Source organism: Squalius cephalus, assembly GCF_949319135.1.
Source record: "Squalius cephalus genome assembly, chromosome: 25".
In the NCBI taxonomy this organism is placed as follows: Eukaryota; Metazoa; Chordata; class Actinopteri; order Cypriniformes; family Leuciscidae; genus Squalius; species Squalius cephalus.
Window position 1 is genome coordinate 22,873,050 of NC_137146.1, and position 25,111 is coordinate 22,898,160.

At 39.3% G+C, this 25,111-nt stretch overlaps 1 protein-coding gene across 2 annotated transcripts in view; it reads left to right on the plus strand.

Moving 5' to 3' along the window:
* dpp6a (dipeptidyl-peptidase 6a) overlaps window positions 1-25,111 on the plus strand; it is a 352,775-nt gene that overhangs the window by 315,605 nt on the left and 12,059 nt on the right. For both annotated transcript variants that reach the window (XM_079863854.1, XM_079863853.1), the window contains exons 9-19: window positions 899-1,053; window positions 1,134-1,231; window positions 2,286-2,409; window positions 2,693-2,731; window positions 3,279-3,386; window positions 4,763-4,854; window positions 7,967-8,014; window positions 8,097-8,215; window positions 12,586-12,633; window positions 19,185-19,283; window positions 19,387-19,456. In XM_079863854.1, the coding sequence (XP_079719980.1) occupies window positions 899-1,053; window positions 1,134-1,231; window positions 2,286-2,409; window positions 2,693-2,731; window positions 3,279-3,386; window positions 4,763-4,854; window positions 7,967-8,014; window positions 8,097-8,215; window positions 12,586-12,633; window positions 19,185-19,283; window positions 19,387-19,456 (1,000 nt within the window). The remainder of the gene's footprint in view (window positions 1-898; window positions 1,054-1,133; window positions 1,232-2,285; window positions 2,410-2,692; window positions 2,732-3,278; window positions 3,387-4,762; window positions 4,855-7,966; window positions 8,015-8,096; window positions 8,216-12,585; window positions 12,634-19,184; window positions 19,284-19,386; window positions 19,457-25,111) is intronic.

The following is a 25,111-nucleotide window of genomic DNA, read 5'->3' on the forward strand; positions in this document are numbered from 1 at the left end:
TGCTCAAGAAACATTTCTGATTATTATCAATATTGAAAACAGTTGTGTTTAATATTTTTGTGGAAACTGTTATAAAGTCTTATTTGATGGATAGAAAGTTCAAAATAACAGCATTTATTTGAAATATAAACCTTTTGTAACCATGTAAATTATTATTGTAACATTTAATGTATCCTTGATTAATAAAAGTATACATTTCTGAAGAAAAAAAAAACTTACTGACCACAATCTTTTTATCAGTAGTGTAAATTACATTAATATACTAATCAAAACAAAATTGAAAACAAAAATGGATCTAAAAATAAAACCATAAGCTAACTAATAATAACTGTCAAACTCCTCAGATGCCAACATAAGCTCTCTGAACAGATGTGTTCACTCACTCTCTCTGTAGCTGATGAAGTGAGCACAACTGTGCTGAACATGTGGCTTCCTGCCTATTGGAGCTCAGGAAGAGGGGTCAGACCCTATTTCCGCTGCCTTTGGTGAAGTCCAGAAATTGCTTTTTTCCCTGAGATTGTAGAAAAGAAGGGGCACTTGATGGAGAAGGCCGATTCTCTCTCTCTCTTTCTCTCTCTCTCACCGGCCCCACTGAGATTACAGTCCACCCTGTGATTTATGGGCCAGAACCTTCCCCGCTGCCTCTGTGTGAGGGAAGCAAAGATTCATATAGAAACAGGTGGTTACGGAGAAATGCTCTTAACCGCGTCTGGTGCATCAACTGTATCCGAATGAAGATGGGAAATCTGAGTGTGTGTGTGTGTGTAGACGTAGCTGGAATGAGACCTGGGAGACGCTGTGTCATGGATGATTACTCTTTACTATTCCTGCAATTATTCGAGTGATTGAACCACAGTGAAATATGACTGAGAGAAACTCCTGAATCTTTCTTGTGCAGCGGAGATCTTTAAGTCTCACATCGCACACTGGTGGTCTCCGGATGGGGCCAGGCTCGCGTACGCAACCATCAACGACACGCTGGTGCCAAAAATGGAGATCCCCATGTTCACCGGCTCTGTCTACCCTACGGCGAGACAGTACCATTACCCCAAGGTAAAGACTGTGCACTACTGTAAACATAAGGGGTAGTGGTGAAGATTAAGATGTGTCATACTTGAATGTTTTTCTTCCAGGCAGGGGAGGAAAACCCAGTCATTTCTCTGTATGTGGTGAATCTCAATGGCCCACTGCACACTATTGAGATGAGAAGACCAGAGGACCAAAGAATAGGGTGGGCTGATGCATTCATTTACTTTCCAAATGTTCATTATGGGGAATTTTACAATGGATGTTGTTGGGAATTTTTTTTATTTTTATTTTAATGCTTTGCGTTCTGGCACAAAACGTTTGCATTCTCTCGAAACTTTGGCGTTCCCTGAAAAACTTTTGTGATGGAAATGATATGAGGTTGGAGGAAAAACTATATTCCAATGCAATACTTTTGCAACAGAACACAAAAGATTTTCAATTTTTTTCTCTGGGGAAAGCAACACTTTTGTGAGAGAGCTCAACATTTTTGCAAGCGAATGCAAAAGCATTGAAATAAAATTGTTCCTATTATTTTTCCATCACCGTGTGCCCTTAGGGTGATATTTTTGGGTCACACTTAAGATTAGGGTCCGATTCTCACTATTAACTATGACTTTTGCCTCAATAAATTTCTAATTACTGCTTATTAATAGTTTGTAAGGTCTAAGTTTGGGTATTTGGTAAGATTAAGGGATATAAAATATGGTCATGCAGAAAAAGGCATTCATATGTGCTTTATAAGTACTAATAAACAGCCAATATCCTAGGAATATGTATGCTAATAAACAACTAGTTAATAGTGAGAATTGGACCCTGAACTAAAGTGTTACCATTTTTGGTTATGGCCAAGAACCGATAAATGGATGACATTAAAATTCTGCTAAAATTGAATGTGTACATCGCAACATTTTAATGAACAGTATTAAGAAATGGATATTCATTTTGAGTTTTGCTAAAGATTAAATATAAATATTATGAATATGTTTATATCAAATTTAGGAAATAGAGGAAATGAGCAACAACAACAACAAAAATCAGCCTGTAACCAATATGATACTTATATAGTATGCATCCCTAGCTGAAAGTATCATCAAATAAGCCAAAATATCCAATAAAGGGGGGAGAATTTTGTATAGCTGTGAACGATGGGCATTTGAATTCTATGAAAACTTTTGAAAGATTCGGTCAAGGTCTAGTGATTGGATATAGTCTTTCTGCCAGAAGACATTGCTGCTTATTTCTTGTGTATATTACAGGGAATACTATGTGACTATGGTGAAGTGGGCCACAAGTACGAAACTGGCAGTAAACTGGTTGAACCGAGCCCAGAATATCTCCATCCTGACCCTCTGTGTGGCCACAACGGGTGTCTGCACCAAGGTATGCCTGGGTTTTTGAAGTATTTTCTGTGACTGTTTGACAGCATAGGTACAGCATAGTCGATTATTTCTATGATGTGAATTCACATGAACAACACTTTAAACGCAGTAGGTAACCAGGTCACTGTATTGTTGATTGCTAAGTAAGTATTTTGTTTCATTAAGAAAAAAATCAACACAGGTTTGATTGAATTGGACTAAATGAGTCAGAAACTCTGAATCCTGCACTCTTGTAATATTTCACCGCAACCTTGCCATGTATTTTTCCTTGCTTTTTTCTTCAGAAACATGAGGATGAAAGTGAGGGGTGGCTGCTCAGACAGGTGAGAATTAACTTCCTCTGCCTAGACAAGGGGAAGAAATGATGGGATGTGCCATGTCAGTGTTTGTCAATGATAACGGCTTTGAATAGTCAGGAACGTTTGATGTTGTTTGTCTTATCATATTCCCCACAGTACCGTGCTTGAGCTGATATTGTTTTTCCTGATTAGTTTTTCATGTCTGTTTTGCACCAGAGGGAGAAAGTGGCCGCATGAAATGTTTTGCAATAACACGAATAAAGGATTGTGTGGCTCCTGCAGAAATAGGCCTGAGGGCTCAGACGCACTATTACATATGCACTGCATCATCATAATAATTCACAATCTAATATATGTTGTTATGGTTTTAACATTTTTGGTGTTGCTTGGAGATATACGACCGCTCTGTGCTGCGGACGCATTCCCTAGTGCTCCTGTGGGTCTTATAATTCAGTAATTATGAAACTCTGCAGAGCAAACCAAATGACGAAACACTACCATGGGTGGAAAACATCACCTGATGACAGTAATAATGGTGCTGGTGTGACGGTAATGATCATTTCCCAAACAGAATGAAGAGCCGCTGTTCTCTAAAGACGGTCTGAGGCTGTTCTTCACCAGAGCAATCCCACAGGGAGGACGAGGGAAGTTCTTCCACATCTCCATGTCCATCTCACAGGTACAATCTTCAGCAAAGTTTGTTAAAGCAGGGCTTTTTGATCTGTATACTGTATCCAGTGTAGACAGTGTAGGTAATTATAATGACTATTTGCTTTTGATGCGAAGCGACTGAACGCCAGTGGGCGGGGCCTATGGTGCGATGATGTAAAACTATTTGTCGATGTCTTGCTCTGGAGGCAGAAATATGAAATCATGTGTGACATCTCAAATCCCCCGATATCCAAACGAACTGTCTTTGGGAGCTTCATTAAATGCTTTGTTTATAATGAGGCGGCCATTTTAAGCTCTGAAACTTGCAGGATGTTTGTAGGATGTTTTTCACAATTGCTAAGACATTAAACCCCATTCTCTGTATCAAATTATCAAAGGCCCAAAACCTATTTGTTGAGTAAATCACCCTGTCTGAAAAACATTAAACAAGTTCAGGCAGTTAGACACCATTTGCAAATCTCATGCTCTGATTTGCAAAACTCTAAACACATTCTCACTCGCTAAAACACATTTTGCACTTTGATGCACTCGTGTTGCAAAACGGTAAACACAAGTGGCAAAAGTTAAACTACAGCACAGTTGTCATCGTTTACACACAACGGCTCAGAATGGTTCACACTTGTTTCTAATGATGTGATTAAACCAACTGTACAAAATATAAGCCATTTTAGAGGCAATTTTGAAGCAACAATGGATGGAAACAGTCTGAAAGGGAGAGGAGGCAGAGTATGTGGACAAGGAGGAAGAGGAAGAGCCAGGCGTGGACAGTGTCAAGGCTGGATCTGGAACACTAGAGGGTTTTTCCCTTTGTCTGTCAAGAGACAACATTGCCTGTGATGTGGACAAAGTCCTCAGGCTGGACTCGACATGAGGCAGAATGAATCTCTCACTGACCTTGATTTTGCTGCACAACTTCTTTAAGTGTATAGAAACATGTTTTCATTTAGAGTTTTCTTTGACCTTTTGGGCTTTTGCAAGTGCTGATTATACAGACATTCCATACTATACAATGTTCAATAAAATAATTGCAGCATACACAATATATTCAGCTTACTTACTTGCGATTACCATACTTTTTTTGTAATCAAATGTAATCAAAAGCAGAGAAATGTCAAAAGATCAGGGCATATTGGATTTGTCATGTCATGACCCCTTTAATACAAACAAGTTTCTTCATTTTGCCAAGGCGGTTGGGTTTGTGATATTTTTTGAACTAATCACGTTTTTACTGTCGACAGCATTTAATTGATGATTGATTACTTAATTTCTTCAGACATGTCCATGTCTCTTTTAATGACAACACATTAATAACATTGTATTATTCACAAGCTCGATTTCCATTCAGTATGACTGATGTCTGTTTAATTTGTTTTGTTCATGAAGCCCAACAGCAGCACAGATTCTCTGCAGTCGATCACATCAGGAGACTGGGACGTCACGCGGGTTCTGGCATATGATGAAGACAGCCAATTAATGTGAGCGAATCCACCAACACCACACAGTGAACATCAATAATTCATTAGTCATTAGTCAAAGTGTACCCTTGTGAAAAAGTGTTTTAAAAAAACTTGTCATGCTTTTAAGATGTACACTTACTTTGATGTGTTGATTAACATAGTAAAGCACATGTAAAGTACTTTATTGTAAATTTAACTGTACTGTTAACTGTAGCGATTTAAAGGTAATACGTTTTAAATGTACTACAGTGCAATTTCATTGTTACAAAATGTGAGAGGAAATATAGGAGGAAAAGCTATATTTCAAAACTTGTGTGTTTGCCCACAAAACTTTTGTGTTCCCCCAAGAAACTTGCAATTACATTTACATTTATTCATTTTAGTGTTGTCAAATCGATTAATCGTGATTAATCGCATTAACATAAAAGTTTTTGTTTATATTATATATTCATTTTGGTAAAACTTTATTTTACAGTGTCCTTGTTACACGTTACATGTAGTTACTGTAGTAATAACTATAAATTATGCATAATTACATGCAATTAACCTTAAGCCAAAACATAATCCTAATCCTAACCCTAGAGTAAGTACATGTAGTTAATTATTAATACTCAAATTAGTAACAAAAGTGAATTAATTAGTACTTAAATGCATAATTACACTGTAATCCGGACACCTTAAAATAGTGTGACCTTAAATTTATATAAATCATATATATGTATGTGTGTGTGTGTGTGCATGTCTAGATATGTACATATATATGCATATATACAGTATATGTGTATAAATGTGTGTGTGTACTGTATATACACACACAGACCTATATACAATATACAGTGCCCTCCACAATTATTGAACCCCCTGGTAAATATGATCAAAATTGGCTGTAAAAAATAAATCTGCATCGATTATCCTTGTGATCTTTCATTCAAAAAATGTGCAAAATTCTAACCTTTCATTGAAGTAAAAGAATTGAAAGTGGGGGGGAAATCACATTATGAAATAAATGTTTTTCTCCAAAACATGTTGGCCACAATTATTGAAACCCCTAGATTTTTTTACGAGTAAAATATCTCTGAAGTATATTCCCATTAATATTTACCTTTTTTAGTACACCAGGGTGACTAGGAACATGAAACTGTCCAGCTATGACTTCGTGTTTCACAGAAGTTTAAATATGAGGAAACACAAAGGCCAAATCCCCTGAATCATCCATCACAATGAGGAAAACCACAGAATACAGTTCTGATGCGTAGCAAAAGATTGTTGAGCTTCACAAAATAGAAAGTGGCTGTAAGAAAATAGCTAAAGAATTGAAAATCCCCATTTTGACCATCAGGGCAATAATTAAGAAGTTATAACCAACTAAAGATGTTATGAATCTGCCAGGAAAAGGACGTGTGTCTATACTGTCTTAATGCACGGCGAGTATGAAAGTTTGAGTGGCCAAAGACTCTCCAAGGATCACAGATGGAGAATTGCAGAGATTAGTTGAGTCTTAGGGTCAGAAAGCCTAAAAAAAAAATTATCAAACAACCCCTACATCCCCACATGTTGTTTGGGAGGGTTTAAAAAAAAACCTCCTCGCTCATCCAAAAACAAATTCCAGCAAATTTAATTGTCAGACACGACTGGATCTTCAAACAACACAGGGTTCTGTGGTCAGATGAGACTAAAACAGAGCTTTTTGGCAGCAAACACACTAGATGGGTTTGGTGAACACAAGGATAAAAAGTACCCCATGTGTACAATTTAATATACCATTGGATCTTTAATGTTGTGGGCATATTTTTCTGCTGGAGGTCCTGGACTTCTTGTTCAGATACATGGCATTGTGGATTCTATCAAATATCAACAGATAAAAAATCAAAACCTGACGCCTTCTGCTAGAAATCTTATAATATGCCGTGGTTGGATCTTCCATCAGGACAACGATCCAAAACAAACATCAAAATCAAAACAAAAATTTGTTGTGGAGCACAAAATGAAGCTTCTGCCATGACCGTCTCAGTCCCCTGACCTGATGAGTGGGCTGAACTGAAGAGGAGAAGCACCAACATGGATCTGGGAATCTGAAGGATCTGGAGAGATTCTGTATGGAGGAATGGTCTCTGATCTCTTGTCAGTTATTCTCCAAACTCATCAGGCATTATAGAAGAAGACTCAGAGCTGTTATCTTGGCAAAAGGAGATTGCAAAAAGTATTTAATAAAAGGGTTTCAATAATTGTGGCCAACGTGTTTTGGAGAAAAACATTTATTTCATAATGTGATTTCCCCCCACTTTCAATTCTTTTACTTCAATGAAAGGTTAGAATTTTGCACATTTTTTGAATGAAAGATCACAAGGATAATCGATGCAGATTTATTTTTTACAGCCAATTTTGATCATATTTCCCAGGGGGTTCAATAATTGTGGAGGGCACTGTATATACATTTTATAATATATACACACACACATATATAATGCAATCACAAACTTTTTTGTTAATTGCGATTAATCGATTTGATAGCACTAATTCATTTAGCAGACGCTTTTATCCAAAGCGAGGAATACAACAGTCTATTAACAAGAGAAGTGCAGCGTATACAATGTATTTTCCTTTAGAATAGTACAAGCTTTTTGTGGAAAGCATTTTGAGAGCGGACACAAAGTTTCTTGAGGGCACGCAAAACATTTGAGAGAGAACACAAAAGCATTGACATATATATTTTTTCTCCCATCTCATATTGTTTTTCCATCACCATGTCCCTTTAGGGGCTCTGTAACTTTCAATAGAAATGACATTAAAGTATATTTTAGTATACAATATATGCTTGTCAGTACATTTGGCAGTACACTTGAACCATATTTCAAAGACAATAGACGTAATTATGAACTTACATATAAAGTTGTACTTAAATCCTACTTAAGTGTGTCAAAAAGCACTATAAAGTTCAGTGCTTTTTTTAATTTAATACACATTTAAACTATAATACATTTTATTTAACATGCAAATAAGTGCCCGAAAACATTACATACATTTTGCAGTTGTATTGTGTAAAGTGTAGTCCTGTTTCACAAGCGTATAGATTCTTTGTATAGATTATACAAAGTGTTATGTTTTGATGTTATATTTTTTGTCTGAATAGATATTTCCTCAGTACTGAGGATGACCCTAAAAGAAGACATCTCTACAGGTACATATAAATTCAAGTCTCGGTTGATGCTGTCACAGGCTTGTTCTCGCTGACAGTGTTAATGTGTCTGTGGTTGTTCCAGCGCAGACACAGTGGGCTCCTTCAACCGCCGCTGTCTGTCCTGTGACTTCACTGACAGCTGTGGGTATGTCACTGGCTCCTTCAGTCCCAGCATGGACTACTTTCTGCTCAACTGTAAAGGTAGACATCTCTTCCTTTCTCTTTTGATCTCAGTATATGAACATTTATGTCATGCATAGTAGTAATTAGGATTCCACTTTATTTCGATAGTCCACTTTAAACATTCTACTAGCTATAAGTAACTTTGCAACTACACGTCAACTAACTCTCATCAGATTATTAGTAGACAGTTGTAGACTCTTAAGGCCTGTTCACACCGGGACGAATTTCACGCGCGATATTCGCCGACGTTTAACGCCTCGTGACTAAACAAAGGGCGCCAATGTGAGTGTGCACACCGGCGCGAAAAACGCCACGCGTAAAAGCGTAATTTAAAAAAAAAAATGCTTCGGGTTCGTTTTTTTGGTTTGACGCGCCGTGTCAAAAACTATCCGACCAATGAGATTGCCGCTTTTGTTCACGTGTCTGGAGCTTCTGAAGTTACAGTAAAACACAACTTGGGGGCGCTCAAACACAAAACGGTCTTGCCGAGCACACATACGTAACGGCGAAGAAGATATACGCCAAGTAGCGTCTACACTGCCGGGAAGAAATAAGACGAGGAAGATGCAAGGCAAGATGAATGTAGAGCTGCTGGTCGTTCGTTGGTGTCGGAACATAAAGAACTATATGACAAACGCGACAGCGACTACAAAAATCTTGATAAAAGAGAACCGTTATGGAGTGGTTTCTGTTTTACATTAAGCGCCATCAAATGTCAGGGAATGAATTTGCATGTTCACTCGGCTCATCGTCAGCGAAAATCCCCTCGGTGTGAACAAAAAACGCGTTGAAAAATATGGAGGTAGATTTGTGTCTTTATTATTCAATCAAAAAAAAGGTTGCTTCAATCAAAAAATATATTTTCAATCAAAAAAACCCGTTTCAATCAAAGAAAAAAAGTGTTTGAATGCAAAAATATATTTGAGACTCAAAAAAATGCATTTGAACACTATTTTTTTTTGCTTGAAAATGTTTTTTTTGATAGAAGTGAAGGTTTTTTTGTTTGAAGCAACTTTTTTGATTGAAGTATTGTTGTTTTGTGTTTGGGCCATATTATGGGTAGGACATTTGTGTCTTTATAATTCAATCAAAAAAGAAGTTGCTTCAAACAAACAAAACATATTTTCAATAAAAAAATCACTTCAATCAAAAAATAAACCTTTTCAATCATAGAAAAAATGTTTTTGAATGCAAAAAAATATTTGAGATTCAAAAAATTGCACTTGAACACTTTTTTTTTGATTGAAAATGTTTTCTTTGATTGAAGTAATCTTTTTTGTGTTTGGACCATGTTATGGGTAGGACATTTGTGTCTTAATTATTCAATCCCAAAAAAGTTGCTTCAATCAAAAAAAAAACATTTTCAATCAAAAAAAAATAATTTCAATCAAAGAAAAAACTGTTTAAATGCAAAAAAAAAAAAAATCATTTGAAGTGTTTTTTTTTTATTGAACTTTCTTTTTTTTTGAATGAAGTGAAAAAAGTTTTGAAGTCGTTTTTTTTTTAAATCATTTTGACACAAACGTACCGCAGTGGGGGCGGGTGCTTCCCCATTGGTCAGACATGCTTGAGTGACAAGTGTCTACACCAACGACGTCTTTCTGACAAGCAAGTCATGGTCGCCACTCGCCAGCGAGCCAGGAAGCAGTGGTGGAGTTGTTGGTAAGTAGATAAAACCGTATTAAAATGATTGGTGTCACGTTATTAGCCTACTCTGTTTGATATTTCGATTAAACATACAGCTTGCTAACTTAGCTCACGTTGACTAATTTGTGTGATGGTGTTAGATATCTGACGCCTCATATTGTCAGGCAGGCTAGCAGGGTGCGCTAACGGCTAATTGAATTGTTTATTTCACTTAAGTAACGTTACAGAGGCTTGCTATGTGCTAGTGCTATATTGTGTTATAATACGTAACGTCATTAGTGGTCAAACAACAGTCCACAGGCCAACTGTTGCCCACAGCGCTGCCTGTTTAGCAGCAACAGGTCATGCAGAGCCTGAGTCTATCTTCTCACACAGCCCACAGGATTACAGCTATTTGACCGTCCCGCTCTCTCTCTCGCTCACGGGTAGTGGTCTCCCCACCATCACAGTCAAATGCTCGCAGACACAGAGGCAGATGCTGTTATTTTGAGAGCGGGGCTTACATATGCCGTCCCGTACGGAAAATAATGTTGCATACCACCGCTGTGGGCAACAGTTGGCCTGTGGACTGTTGTTTGACCACTAATGACGTTACGTATTATAACACAATATAGCACTAGCACATAGCAAGCCTCTGTAACGTTACTTAAGTGAAATAAACAATTCAATTAGCCGTTAGCGCACCCTGCTAGCCTGCCTGACAATATGAGGCGTCAGATATCTAACACCATCACACAAATTAGTCAACGTGAGCTAAGTTAGCAAGCTGTATGTTTAATCGAAATATCAAACAGAGTAGGCTAATAACGTGACACCAATCATTTTAATACGGTTTTATCTACTTACCAACAACTCCACCACTGCTTCCTGGCTCGCTGGCGAGTGGCGACCATGACTTGCTTGTCAGAAAGACGTCGTTGGTGTAGACACTTGTCACTCAAGCATGTCTGACCAATGGGGAAGCACCCGCCCCCACTGCGGTACGTTTGTGTCAAAATGATTTAAAAAAAAAACGACTTCAAAACTTTTTTCACTTCATTCAAAAAAAAAGAAAGTTCAATAAAAAAAAAACACTTCAAATGATTTTTTTTTTTTTTGCATTTAAACAGTTTTTTCTTTGATTGAAATTATTTTTTTTTGATTGAAAATGTTTTTTTTTTGATTGAAGCAACTTTTTTGGGATTGAATAATTAAGACACAAATGTCCTACCCATAACATGGTCCAAACACAAAAAAGATTACTTCAATCAAAGAAAACATTTTCAATCAAAAAAAAAGTGTTCAAGTGCAATTTTTTGAATCTCAAATATTTTTTTGCATTCAAAAACATTTTTTCTATGATTGAAAAGGTTTATTTTTTGATTGAAGTGATTTTTTTATTGAAAATATGTTTTGTTTGTTTGAAGCAACTTCTTTTTTGATTGAATTATAAAGACACAAATGTCCTACCCATAATATGGCCCAAACACAAAACAACAATACTTCAATCAAAAAAGTTGCTTCAAACAAAAAAACCTTCACTTCTATCAAAAAAAACATTTTCAAGCAAAAAAAAATAGTGTTCAAATGCATTTTTTTGAGTCTCAAATATATTTTTGCATTCAAACACTTTTTTTCTTTGATTGAAACGGGTTTTTTTGATTGAAAATATATTTTTTGATTGAAGCAACCTTTTTTTTGATTGAATAATAAAGACACAAATCTACCTCCATAGAAAAACGCTGGCGAATAACGCGCGCCGATATTCGTCCCGGTGTGTAGGGCCCTTTAGGTTACGGTTAGGAGTTAGGGTTCGGGTTAGTTGAATAAATTTACTTGTAGTTGCCAATTTGGAGGAGAATCAAAATAAAGTGTTAGCAGATATTAAGCATACAGTCTACTAATACTCTAATGAGAGTTAGTTGACATGTGGTTGCAAAGTTACTTATAGTTCTTCACTAACTACTTCTACAGAAGTGGGAAAAAAAGAAAGGGATGGAGACAGTGAGAGTGGCCTCATTGTTAGAGAGCACTTTGTTATTGTTCATCTGTGAAGGTTCCATGCTGCTAAGTGCATTGATTATTTGCAAGGCTTGTGTCTATAGCAGCTGAATTGTTCTGAAGGCAGTCTGGAAGGCCTGAATGCTGCCATGGTCTTATATCGAACTGTCATGAGCAATGTCGTGTTCATGATCCGTGCTGTTGTGGCACTCATAAAAGCTTCATTGCAGATGCTTGTTAACAGAAGCTTGTATGCACCTTTTTCAGTTAAGTGACACAGCAGCAGTCTTTTGGAGCACTTGTAAAACAAATGGATAAACTGTTGTTGAGTGTTTGCTGACATGTACAGCTGAAGCATAAGCTCTGACTTAATACATAATCATGCACCTTTGACTATTACTTTTAAAAATTCTTTAGGTTTTTGGTTACACTTTATTCCGATGGTCCGTTTTAGACACTCTGTTAACTGTTAGGTTAGAGTTAGGTGTTAGGGTTTGAGCTAGTAGAAGAAGCTGACGTAGTTGCAAAGTTACTTACAGTCAGTAGAATGTCTATTGGAGGACCATCACAATAAAGTGTTGACAGATATTAAGCAGACAGTCTACTAATACTCTAATGAGAGCTAGTTTACATGTAGTTGTAAAGTTACTTATTGTCAATAGAATTACTGATTAACCAAAAAAAAAAAAGAAGTTATTCTCAAACTATAAAAAGCAATGCATTTGTATCATTATTTATTGATTGTGTTTGTGTATTGTCAGGCCCTGAAGTTCCGTATGTGGCAGTTTACAGCACCTACGACAGACAGAGTGAGTATCCAGCAGCCTTTCTCCTGTCTGTCTCGTGTGTGTGTCCATTTTTTTACGCCCTTCCCTCACTAACTTCCCTCTCGAATGTACGTCATTGTTTATGATGCATGAGTGCCCACTACTGGCGGAACCCTTGCAATGTGTTTAAATGGAGCGCCCGAAGCCCTTGAACACTTGGAATCTGCAATGGAGCAGATTTAATATTTCTTTTCTTTTTTTTCTTATGAATTTGTTTTACCCACCATTCTATAGGCCTGTATGTATGGTTGGGCTGTTGGATAAAATATAAAAAAATACACAAAAATGATAACAATACAATAAACCATAACTGTAAGAAACAGTCAGGTACTACAAGTATTATGTAGTTAAATGTCAAAACAACTCAATTGAACTCAACTCAACAGTGCAATGTAATTATACATTACTTTGTGTAGGGTGGGGTAAATTAAGCACGATCTGCTGTGACGTCACAATTATGTTGCATTGTGGTCTATGGATCTGTCTGAAGTGTACATGTTGAGTAAACTCGCTCCCTCAGTCAAAACCAAAGGGTCGAGGGTCTGTATAAATAAACTTCTCTTGCCCACTTGATGAAGTCGAATGCACTTCAAAATGACATTGGGGATTCCCCAAGAGGAAGTGCTTAGGGAAGTTTGTGAGTGTATTTCTAACAGTGGAGTTACACACAGCCCTAGTCAGTCTGGTGTGGGCCTAGGGTGTGTTTCCCGTACAACGATGTAACTCACTACTTTACTACCATAGTACGATGCATCATTGAAGAAATCAACTAGCTAGTCACGACTGTTTCCCGAAACCGTATTGTTGCAAATTGGTCGTTCAATCTTGTTGGAAATGATGTCACGCACGTGGTGGAGTAAAAACTTCTTTTAATGAATCTGTTTGAGATCGAATTAATGTCATCTGAGGACTATTTCTCATTTTTCTCAGTTATTTTGCTTTATTTCCAGATTCAATCATTTGCTCGTTCTTGCGTACTATGGCACGTTCGCACATGCGCACTCTTCAAAAATGGTGCTTTAAATCTCTTGACAAACTAAACGACATAAATGACATTTGTATGTATTCCAAATAAAAGAGACAAATTGTACTGAATGTCAGCTTGCTTTATTTGGCTCAAGATAAGGATTTGTTGAGTCCACATGTCATGCAAACTAGAAACTCTGCTTCTAACCACAGGTCGAGATCTGTCGTTCCAAACACACAACTTTGCGATGCTGTTTGCGAATGTTCATTGGAACGATGGTTTCGGGAAACACCGACTTCGTTGAACTGTGCTGATAACGACGGAAGTTGCGACTATAGTTGGCAAACTATGCTTTTGGGAAACGCACCCCTGTTTAGTTCCTGTCTCTATGAAGTCCCTCTTTCCGAAAAGTGCAACGTGCTCGATTGGTCGGCTGGACCAGTGTGTTGTGATTGGTCAACCTCTTAAAGCGTGTTCGGAAATGTCACACCCCTTTACCATAATAACCGCGAGTTTCAACACACTATAACACAACTCAACCAGGCCTTGCCCCCTTTTTTTATTATTATTTAAATGTGGAATATTGTGACGTGATTGTTTCCGGAGGAAAACTCAAGACTACAATCGAGGCGTTTCAGGGGGTTCAAAAAAATGCGCACTGATATAGAGAAGAGTTTGTAGCCTTTTTCATGCTAAAAAAAGTTGAAAACTGCTTCTGATTTTAAACTGCATGCTCTCTCTGTACCAGTAATGTATGGGTTACCCTGAGACCACCGGGCTGCTGAGAGCAACTATGGTGGAGAGAAATAGTCTCACAGTTGAACGTACATAAGCAAAGATGGTAGATTTCAAATTGCAGTCTTCTGGAGTTCATGAGCCAGCTGAGCAAGTGCTGTTGAGATGAATTCCTTTCTACGGGTATCAGTGTCAGTGTCTGGATGAATTAGTAATAAGAGCCATTATAGACACAGACTACCGTTCAAAAGTAGTTAATACTTTTATTCAGCAAGGATGCATTACTTTATTAATTTAAAAATATCTTGAAAAAAAATGTATCATGGTTTCCACAAAAATATTAAGCAGCACAGTTGTTTTCAACATTGATAATAATAATAATAAATGTTTCCTGAGCACCAAATCAGCATATTAAAATGATTTCTGAAGGATCATGTGACACTGAAGACTGGAGCAATGATGCTAAAAAGTCAGCTTTGCTGCCACAGGAATAAAAATATACGCTATAGATATATAAGCTATGTAAATCTACACTATAATTTATTAGGCTGTTAATAGAAAGAAAGTACTGTAGTGCATTTCAGTGGATGTATAATGCAGTTAACATTTTATTTTGTGGCTCTCATCTGTACCATTATCATCCCTCCCACATTTTGGCTTTTTATGTGTGGACCATTTGTCCTATTTATGTGGTGCAGACCGATAGCAGCTGAAAGTTAGAATGGGCAGCAAATCATAGGGAACTGCTCAGAGAAAGTTTCCCACTTTTCATTTTTGGTGAGAAGGTCAAACAGAACGAATAGTGGCTGCAGTCCTGCAAAACTGCCAGAATATTGCGTGTGCACCTGTAGGAAATGAGGACAAACTAAATGTTTGTAAATATGTTGACAAATATAAACATACATATAAAAACAGACATCACATAGGGAAAAATATGTTAACATTATAAGAAGAGCGATATTGCGTCTCGGAGCGAATGGCGATTTCTTCAAAATCGGTTCGTATCCAGAACCGTTGGTGTTTTTGAAAAATACCGGAACCGTGCACAATTCCTAATTTTCGCTTCCGAAACCGGTTCTGGTGCGATGTGTGCGCAAAGTGCTGGGAGCTTAAATCCTTTAATAGCGACATCTCACCTCATGAATATTAAAATAGTAATGAATGCACTGAAAAGCCTACTCATATTTGTTTTGTGTCAGATATCAACGCAGAGAGAGAGTATAAAGACAGTAGAGCTGCACTTAAAAGATCTCGATCTTGATTCAAGCACGCGATCTTATTCCTAAATCACAAAACTTCACACCGGAACATTCTAATGTTTGCGCTGTCGTTGACCCAGAGAGAGCAGTTGTCAATATATATGAAACAGCTTTACTTTCAGTCTTTTCTACACCACAGTATCGATATTTCTGTGTTACAAATATTCAAATGATCACAGAAATTCTAAGATGAAAGTTTATAGTTCGAGTATGAACAATGATGTCTACGGTAGCAACCAAAATAGAGTAAAGCACCTTTTGAAAGTCACTTCAAATAACTAGTGTATCGATTACATCTGATGCTTCAAAACATTCATAAAGACGACTGTTAAAGCTGCAGTCCGTAACTTTTTTGTGTTCAGAATTTAACAAATTTATATAATGAGCGAGTACATCATGAATGCCTTTTTTCAAACCGTGTTCTTATGCTGAAACACTACTGTAAGCCTGTAGTAAGCGTTTATACTCAGACTACTTTACACCGGTCGGGTCGTCTCCGCTGCGGAGTATCCCAGTGCCTGCGAGACTCATCATAGACATATAGAGAAGTAGCTCCGGCTACAATGTTCTTCCGCCAGACGCGCGCAGTTCTGTTTATTAACCGCTAGAGCGCTGATTCATCCAGTAATGAAATAAGTCTTTATGAATCAATCATTCAAACCGATTTTACAAATATTCTATTTCACCCGTCTGGATCTTACATGTGTGTTCAAGCATATTCTGCCCTTTCTGAGAGAGTATTCTCCACTGCTGGAGATACATTAAGCTAAGAGAGGTCCCAAATTCTCTAGGAGAATGCAGACATTTTTATTGTCCATCAGAAAAAAAATATTATTATTGCAGAAATTGCTAAATAATATGTTGAGACACATGGAATGAAGATTTTAAGTGACCCAATTAAGTAGTCTCAAAGTGAATTTTAAAAGTCTCCCTGACATGATTCAGGTATTCAAATTCATATATTCATTCATCCAATAAGATTTCATTTATTTTAGTGTCACACAATTGAGTTGATAGATTATAGCTCGCTATTAGCTAGCAATAACACATATTAGTATCTTCAATGCTAAGATTTACATGCTCCTTCAGCTGTAGAAGTTATAAATTACTGAATCAGTCCACAGCCTAACCAAATGTTCCACTCTTTTTTTGAAAGAAATTTAATTTAAATGGTTCTAATAATTCCAATGTAATTGAACATTAAACACAATTACACACTATCCAGTCTGCTCATTTTCTCAAAAACACATAATATAGCACTTATTTTCAACATTTATTCTCTTCTGCCGCCAAAATCAAGCCTATATATATTTCATGCCCCATGCCATGAACGCTGGTTTAAAATGATTCACTTCGAGAGTTGTCATGGCTGAAATCCCTTTGTGGGAGACTATTGATAAATCTGAGCAGACCGCTTTCAATGTTTTGATGGTGCCTGGGGGCTCAGTGTTTACACTTTTGGGGAAGATAAATCAATAAATGTCATCCTAATAGTAGTCCATGAACAATAAAATGGGTTAAGAGAATGTATTTTAAAATAAAATAAAAATCTCACGTACTTCACCTTTAAGCACTCAAAAGAGGGAGAAGTTCAGGAAGAAGCTCTCATTACCAACCTCTGCACAGCCGGACTCACACACACACACACACACACACACACTCATCTCATTGCATTATATTCCCACAGCATGTCAATTGACGAGCAGAGCTCCTCCCAGGCTTACCATAGACCAAAATGTGATTGAGTCTCCATGCACACGCCTGCGCTGGCACACAGAGAGCACTCACAGATGATTGGATTATTGCCAGACACGCCATTCCTTCCATAAACTGTGACCTCTCTGTGTAAGAGGCTGGTAATTGTGTTATGTATATTATATCCTGTAAGCCCACCGATATCACAACGAGCGTGTGATTCAGTGTGACGGTCCATCACAGAAGTCATTTCACAGAGCTCGCATCTGTGAGTGTGTGTGTGTGTGTGTGTGGAATGTTTATGAACACTGTTTGTTTGTAAGTTCGTCTAAAGTTCTTGCCCTGTCATTTTGAATTTTTTTCCCATCCATCCCCTTCACTGCTGGATTCTTTCAGTAAATGCTATGTGACACCAAGGTCAAAGTCAGATGACTTACACAGAACTCATACGGATCCTTCTCCATGTTTACGTACAAATCATTGCTGGGTTTTGGTTGTTTTTTTTTTGTCAAATGTGCAGCTATGTCAATAGCACTGGTGCAATGGGAGCAAGTGTGCTTTGCTGGGCTTGAGTCTGACCATGAGCTGATAAGCCTGTCTTAAAATGAAACCCTCCATCGCAATGTTCTCTTAATTGTTTTGTGCTCTTCCAAGGCTCTATCGCTGCTGCACAGATTGGAAGGTCTCTGTGTTTACAGCAGCACACATGATATCTGCTCATTTGAGTCCCTCTCTATCAGAAATGCCAGATGCTCATGGCCTCTCACAACCTCTGAACATCTACAACTGGTTATCCTGCAACTGTTTCTCCTTTATGTCCCAGAGCAATTAGCTGCTCGTTTCAGCGTGCTTGAGGAGGTTTTGTGCTTGCAGATACTTAGTTTGAGATAAACAATGGATTTTTCCTTGATTTGTTTAAAAGCTCTTAAAGGAATAGTCCTCCCTAAAATGACATTTATTCTATAATGCAATAATTATATAATGCATTTGAAACAAGTATAAGTACTGTATCTGTAAGGAGATGTTTAGCAGAATGTTCACGCTGCTTTTTCTTATTAAGACATATATTAAAACAAAACACCATATTACATTTTTAAAATATTACATTTAATAATAGATTTTCAATACAAGTTAAGCTAAATCGAAAACAATTGTGGCATAATTTCGATGATTTTTTACTCGTCTCTCCTTTCCTTTACAAAAATGGAGGTTACAGAGCCTCTTACAATGGAAGTGAATGACACACATTTTTGGAGGATTTAAAAGCAGAAATGTAAAGGTTATTATGTGTTAAAAGTTGTGTTTTCTTATTATTTGAGCTATTATTTTTACATTTTAGGATTTTAGGTGTCAGCTGCTGTCTTGGCAACAATGTTGTAACTGGCTATAACTGTGCACAGAAAATGTTTTACACTAAAATCAGGTTAACACTTGCATTGATTATAGTCTGTTTAACAGTGAGTATTTTACAAATTGTTTACAAATTGGCCCCATTAACTTCAATTGTAAGTGCCTCCATGCATGCAACATTTGTGATTTTTTTCAAGAAAAGGAGAGAAGTCTAAATGTATTTGAGATAGTCAACATAATACTGGAGCCTGTAATGTTCCTTAAGAGTAACAGACCAAGTCATTATTTACAGAAAATATTTCCCTCTGCCATACCTTTTATATCTAATTTGCTCTTATATAAAGACATGGGTTATATGAGCAATGCAAAATGTTGGTTGTTGGTGCAAAGTGTGAATACATTTTAGGATTTATGATTGAGGGCAAGATTGTGGAGTGTAAGAAGCATGAATATTTAGCTAAATAAAGAAAACCATAAAGGTTTTTTAATCATAAAATGATTGTTTTTGTTTTTTTTTCTCCCTGCAGAGGTGCGTGACATCGAGTTGAATCTGAGCTTGAATAGAACGGTGAACTCGCTGCAGATGCCGAGAGTGGAATACACAGAGATAAACATAGAGGATTACAGTATGTTAACCAAAACTGCTGGTGTTTAACTGCTCCAAAATGATTTAAGAGGGATATTAATATTATATAGATGCAGATGGATGTCTCTCATTGTCATACACAGGACTCAGCATGCAGATCCTGAAACCTGCAGGCTTCATAGAAACCTCACACTACCCACTTCTGCTCCTCATGTGAGTAAATGGCAATTTCATGCAACATTGTCTTTTCTGTTCTTTACAGGCCCTATGTCTTTCTACATAACAACACACACAACAACAAACAAATTTGATATGTACAATGTGTGTCAGTGTCCCAACGGTTTCTCTGAACTCGCCCGAACTTCCATCATGGTTGAATCCCTCATTAAAAAAAGTCAATATATACCCTTCTCTTACATGTTATTTTTCCCCAGAGTCCCACTTATAATGTTATTCAAGGTTTCTTGCACCTAAAACCTAATTTAGTTATTAATTTACCTGGTTTTCCACTGTTTCCTTACGTTTCTGTATGTAAATTACCTCTTTTACGATTGGCTAAAAAATAGTGACCAATATAAATGCCAATATTTGCCTATTTTCAATTATGCCCGATTGGAGGGCTGGTTAAGAGAAATGATGAGTCCACCAAATGTCAGCTCAAAATTCTTCCAACAGCATTGTACATGTTTTAATAAATATGAATAAATGAATAAATAAAGATGTAAATAATAATAATTATTACTATAAAAAATAAAAACAAAATTAAAATGTTTTAAATAATTTTTTGTGGAAAACAAAAAATTATAAAAAAATATTTTATATTATGTTATTGTAACGGGTGGCTGTATAAAGTGCACAGTGACAAGGAGAATCTAACAGAAACACTTTATTTAACAATTCTAACTATCACAGAAAAACACTACTGTGTAAACTCAAACGAGAACGAACAATGAACAGAGGAAACTAAGAGTAATCAACTGAACTAAGAACAGGTGAGGAACTTATGAATAACCATGGAAATCTACTAACAAACATAACTCGGGACAGGGAAAAGAATGAAAACGAAACCAAAATAGCATTAGAATGTAACAGTTATGTTATGTATTTTACTGATTTCATTCAATATTTGATAAAAATATATTTATCTGCATCTGAATAGAACCAATACAATCAATAATGCTCAACCACTAGCATCAAAGGAATAACAACATCATGCTAAGGTGCTGTATACCAAATAGGTGTCATTAATATGTAAATGGTGCAGTCAAATGTTAAAGTGCTCATTATTAAGACAATTTCTACTCTCTTTCATTTTTTTAGCAATTAAGTTTAAATAAATGGTTCGGGAAGAAGCTTTAAATCCTGAACTTTATAATTTGCCTGTAGTACAGTACGGTCTATTATATCACAGAGCAAATCCTATTTTCCATGATATGAGTCCTTTAAAGCGTGTGCTGCAGGTCATCCTATTAACACACAAACAGCAGTTCCTCTCCTGCACTGTGCTTCATGTCTCATCAAGAGTCAGAGTGTAACTCTGAAATGGACTTGAGTCGGTGCTATTAATCTTGTCTTTTCAGCCGTACACTTTCAGCCACTGTAATTACACCACAAATGAGTTCACCTGAAGCCCGCCTTCAATTAACCCGCTCGCCGCACACATCATGCACACCGCAGTAGACAATCACCTGTGCTCTCTACAGAGACACCAGTGCAGGGAATGTAGAGAGTGTGTTAGGACTATAGTGAATATAGTGACTGTGTCTCAAAACCCAGTGAGCTGTCTACCAACCTTTGTGAAAAACTGATTATTATACTTAAATAGAAATAAGTGTGAAGTGAATGTAATGTTTTCTGACACTTAATTGCATATTAAATGTGTTATAGTTTAAATATATATTAAATGTAATTAGCTGAACTTTAGAGTACTTTTTAAACACACTTAAGTAGGATTTAATAAATTTAAATTTCATAATTACATCTATTGTCATTGAAAATTGATTAAAGTGTATGCCATAGGGGTGTAACAAATCCCTCATGTCACGATTCTATATATGTCGCAATACTGAACTCATGATACAATATTATTGCGATACTCCAAGACATATGGTTAAAGGTTAACGAAAAGTCTGTTCTCATTAGTCTCTATGGTTTCCAATCAGTTAAGTCTTGTCAGATGTTCCTTGTTTAGTCTGCTTGTGTATTTATACTCCCTGTTCTGTTCTATCCCTTGTCGGTTATTGTTTGTGTGAACGTCATGTTACTCCCGAGTTTACTATTAAATGCCTTGTTTTTCTGAATATCCTTCGTCGTGCGCTTTCTTCAGCCCAGAAACGTTAAAGATTAACAACCAATTTAAACAAAGATGAACTTGATGGACTCACCCACGCTGCAGCTTCTCCTCCGCCCGGAGAACAGGCCCTATCTGGGTTACCTGGCCTGGATGATCCGGAATGGCGACTTCTCCCTCACAGCCAGCAAGCCCGAGGCTCCCACCGAGGTTGTTCCTGAACCAGCCCCGGAGTTGACGCAGGCGGGTCAGTCCATCGCAGACCCAGGAGTGGACTACAACCTAATAGACCTGTAGTCCGCGGATCCTATTTTCACCCAGTTCCCCACCCTCACATCATTTTCTTCGCCGGTCCCGTCCGGAAGTCTTCCGTCCGCATCCCTGCCTGTCATCCTTATACTGTCTCCATCGCCGGTCACGACCAGCCCCCTGGATCCGTCGGCACCACTGGTGTCATGTAGCTCCTCGGCTCTGCCACCGCCGCTCACTCCGTGCGGCTCATCCTCCACACCTCGGGCTTCCCTGCCACCAGCTCGGCTAGAGGCCGAGTCCCCTGCTGCACCTCGGTCCTCCGGACACACACCTCCATCTCGACCTGTCAACCCGTCGCCTTCACCTCGCCTCACCTACCACTCCCTCCGCGGTCCGTCTGCTCGGAAGCGCCGCTGGGCTCAAAACGCCACTCCAGGTCGGCCTTCCGCAGTCGACGTCCAGCTACAGCCATGGACTTCCGGGATTCGGGCTGCACCCTCACCCTGCACCCCTTCGGCACTCCTGGACTCCTCCCTTCCCCTGACCTCCCCGTCGGCCTCCCTCATCACATCGTCACCCTGGTCATCCGTCTCCACGTCACCGCCTCAGTCCCGCAGATCAGCGGGTCTACGGTGTCGCCATGGTCCGTCGGCCACTCGGCTCTGTGGGATCCTCAGCCACCCACGGTTCCGCCGCCGTTGACCGGCTCCCGGGTGTCGTCCTGTCTGTCAGCTCAGACACCACCCTGGCTCCTCCCCCCGTCTGCGCCACCATGGTGTCCATGGCCAACATTCCCAGGTTCCAGGCTCCACCCTTTTTTCTGATTTTTTTTTTTTTTGTTGTCATCACGGCGCGAGGACACGCCTTTCCGAAGGGGGCGTAATGTCACAATTATGTTCTGTCTTGTCTCCACCTGTTCTCGTTAGTCTCTATGGTTTCCAATCAGTTAAGTCTTGTCAGCTGTTCCTTGTTTAGTCTACTTATGTTTTTATACTCCCTGTTCTGTTCTATCCCTTGTCGGTTATTGTTTGTGTGAACGTCATGTGACTCCCGAGTTTACTATTAAAGGGGACATATCATGCTAAATCCACTTTTTTAGCCCTTAAATGCATTTTGTTGTATATTTGGAGTGTTTAGAAGTACAGAAAAGTTGAAATTATTCTCTTCGGGTGCTTCGTTGATATCTTTATATTCTGTTTTGGCCTTATTTTTCAACCTGTTCCGATTTTTCTGTTATCTATGACGTTTTGTGAACTATTACGTCACAGTATTTGCAGCGGAACTGCCAATTAAGGACATTGACTTCCAGCCCAACACTTCGAGCAATCCGCCATTTTTATTTCTCGCTGCAATTTTGTAGTCCAAGCTAAAAGATGCAGAAGTTACGAGAGGATAAGTTAAAATGTTCGGTTGTTGGATGTAGTAACCCACACGCTTCATTACACCGTCTAATGTAGATGAACTGCCGCGCTTGTGACAGGGTGTATGTTTAACTGAAAGAACGAGCAGAGAGAGAGACCCGGTCGCGCGCACGCACTCTCTCTCGGAGCCCGGCGAAAGTGTAAACAAGACTTCACCGTCTCCAAACTAGACGCTGTCTTGCTCTCTCTCCCTCGCACATATTAATCCAAATAAATCGACACGGTGGTAAAAGGTCGGAAGACCAAAGTTTCATGTGTAAATACAGTAACACACCATTGCGATACATCCATATGAAGACGTTGTTCTGCAGGTTCGTCGTCTTCATTTTCATCTCGCTCCGGCTCCGACTCTGGCTCGAACATGGCTGGACAAGTCTTCCGTTGTTGACATTTTGTTAATAACGTGTGAATAAAACGTTTCTGTGCCGCTAGATAATCGTATCTCTGCTATCAAACTACAAAAATGGCCGAACGGGGTGGAGTTGAACCGAGTGTCACCTCTGCATCCTGGAGAGGGGGCGGGGTATGAAGTGTCTCAATTGTATTTAAAGAGACCGCACCAAAACGAGTTGCTCTCAGATGCACATCACAAAAGGGGTAGAAAAGGGGCCTGTGGAGCTATAATAATGAGGAATTCAGACCCAAGCATTGCAGTTCCGCTTTATATAGACTACAAATGTATGATTTATATGTAAAAAGGAACGATTTAAAAGCATGATATGTCTCCTTTAAATGCCTTGTTTTTCTGAATATCCTTCGTCGTGCGCTTTCTTCAGCCCAGAAACGTTAAAGATTAACCGACCAATTTAAACAAAGATGAACTTGATGGACTCACCCACGCTGCAGCTTCTCCTCCGCCCGGAGAACAGGCCCTATCTGGGTTACCTGGCCTGAATGATCCGGAATGGCGACTTCTCCCTCACAGCCAGCAAGCCCGAGGCTCCCACCGAGGTTGTTCCTGAACCAGCCCCAGAGTTGACGCAGGCGGGTCAGTCCATCACAGACCCAGGAGTGGACTACAACCTAATAGACCTGTGGTCCGCGGATCCTATTTTCACCCAGTTCCCCACCCTCACATCATTTTCTTCGCCGGTCCCGTCCGGAAGTCTTCCGTCCGCATCCCTGCCTGTCATCCTTATACTGTCTCCATCGCCGGTCACGACCAGCCCCCTGGATCCGTCAGCACCACTGGTGTCGTGTAGCTCCTCGGCTCTGCCACCGCCGCTCACTCCGTGCGGCTCATCCTCCGCACCTCGGGCTTCCCTGCCACCAGCTCGGCTAGAGGCCGAGTCCCCTGCTCCCCTGCAAACACACCTCCATCTCGACCTGTCAACCCATCGCCTTCACCTCGCCTCACCCACCACTCCTTCATCGCCTCCGCGGTCCGTCTGCTCGGAAGCGCCGCTGGGCTCGAAACGCCACTCCAGGTCGGCCTTCGGCAGTCGACTTCCAGCTACAGCCATGGACTTCCGGGATTCGGGCTGCACCCTCACCCCGTACCCCTTCAGCACTCCTGGACTCCTCCCTTCCCCTGACCTCCCCTTCAGCCTCCCTCATCACATCGTCACCCTGGTCATCCGTCTCCACGTCACCGCCTCAGTCCCGCAGATCAGCGGGTCTACGGTGTCGCCATGGTCCGTCGGCCACTCGGCTCCGTGGGATCCTCAGCCACCCACGGTTCCGCCGCCGTTGACCGGCTCCCGGGTGTCGTCCTGTCTGTCAGCTCAGACACCACCCTGGCTCCTCCCCCGTCTGCGCCACCATGGTGTCCATGGCCAACATTCCCAGGTTCCAGGCTCCGCCCCCTTTTTTCAGATTTTTTTTTTGTTGTCATCATGGCGCGAGGACACGCCTTTCCGAAGGGGGCATAATGTCACAATTATGTTCTGTCTTGTCTCCACCTGT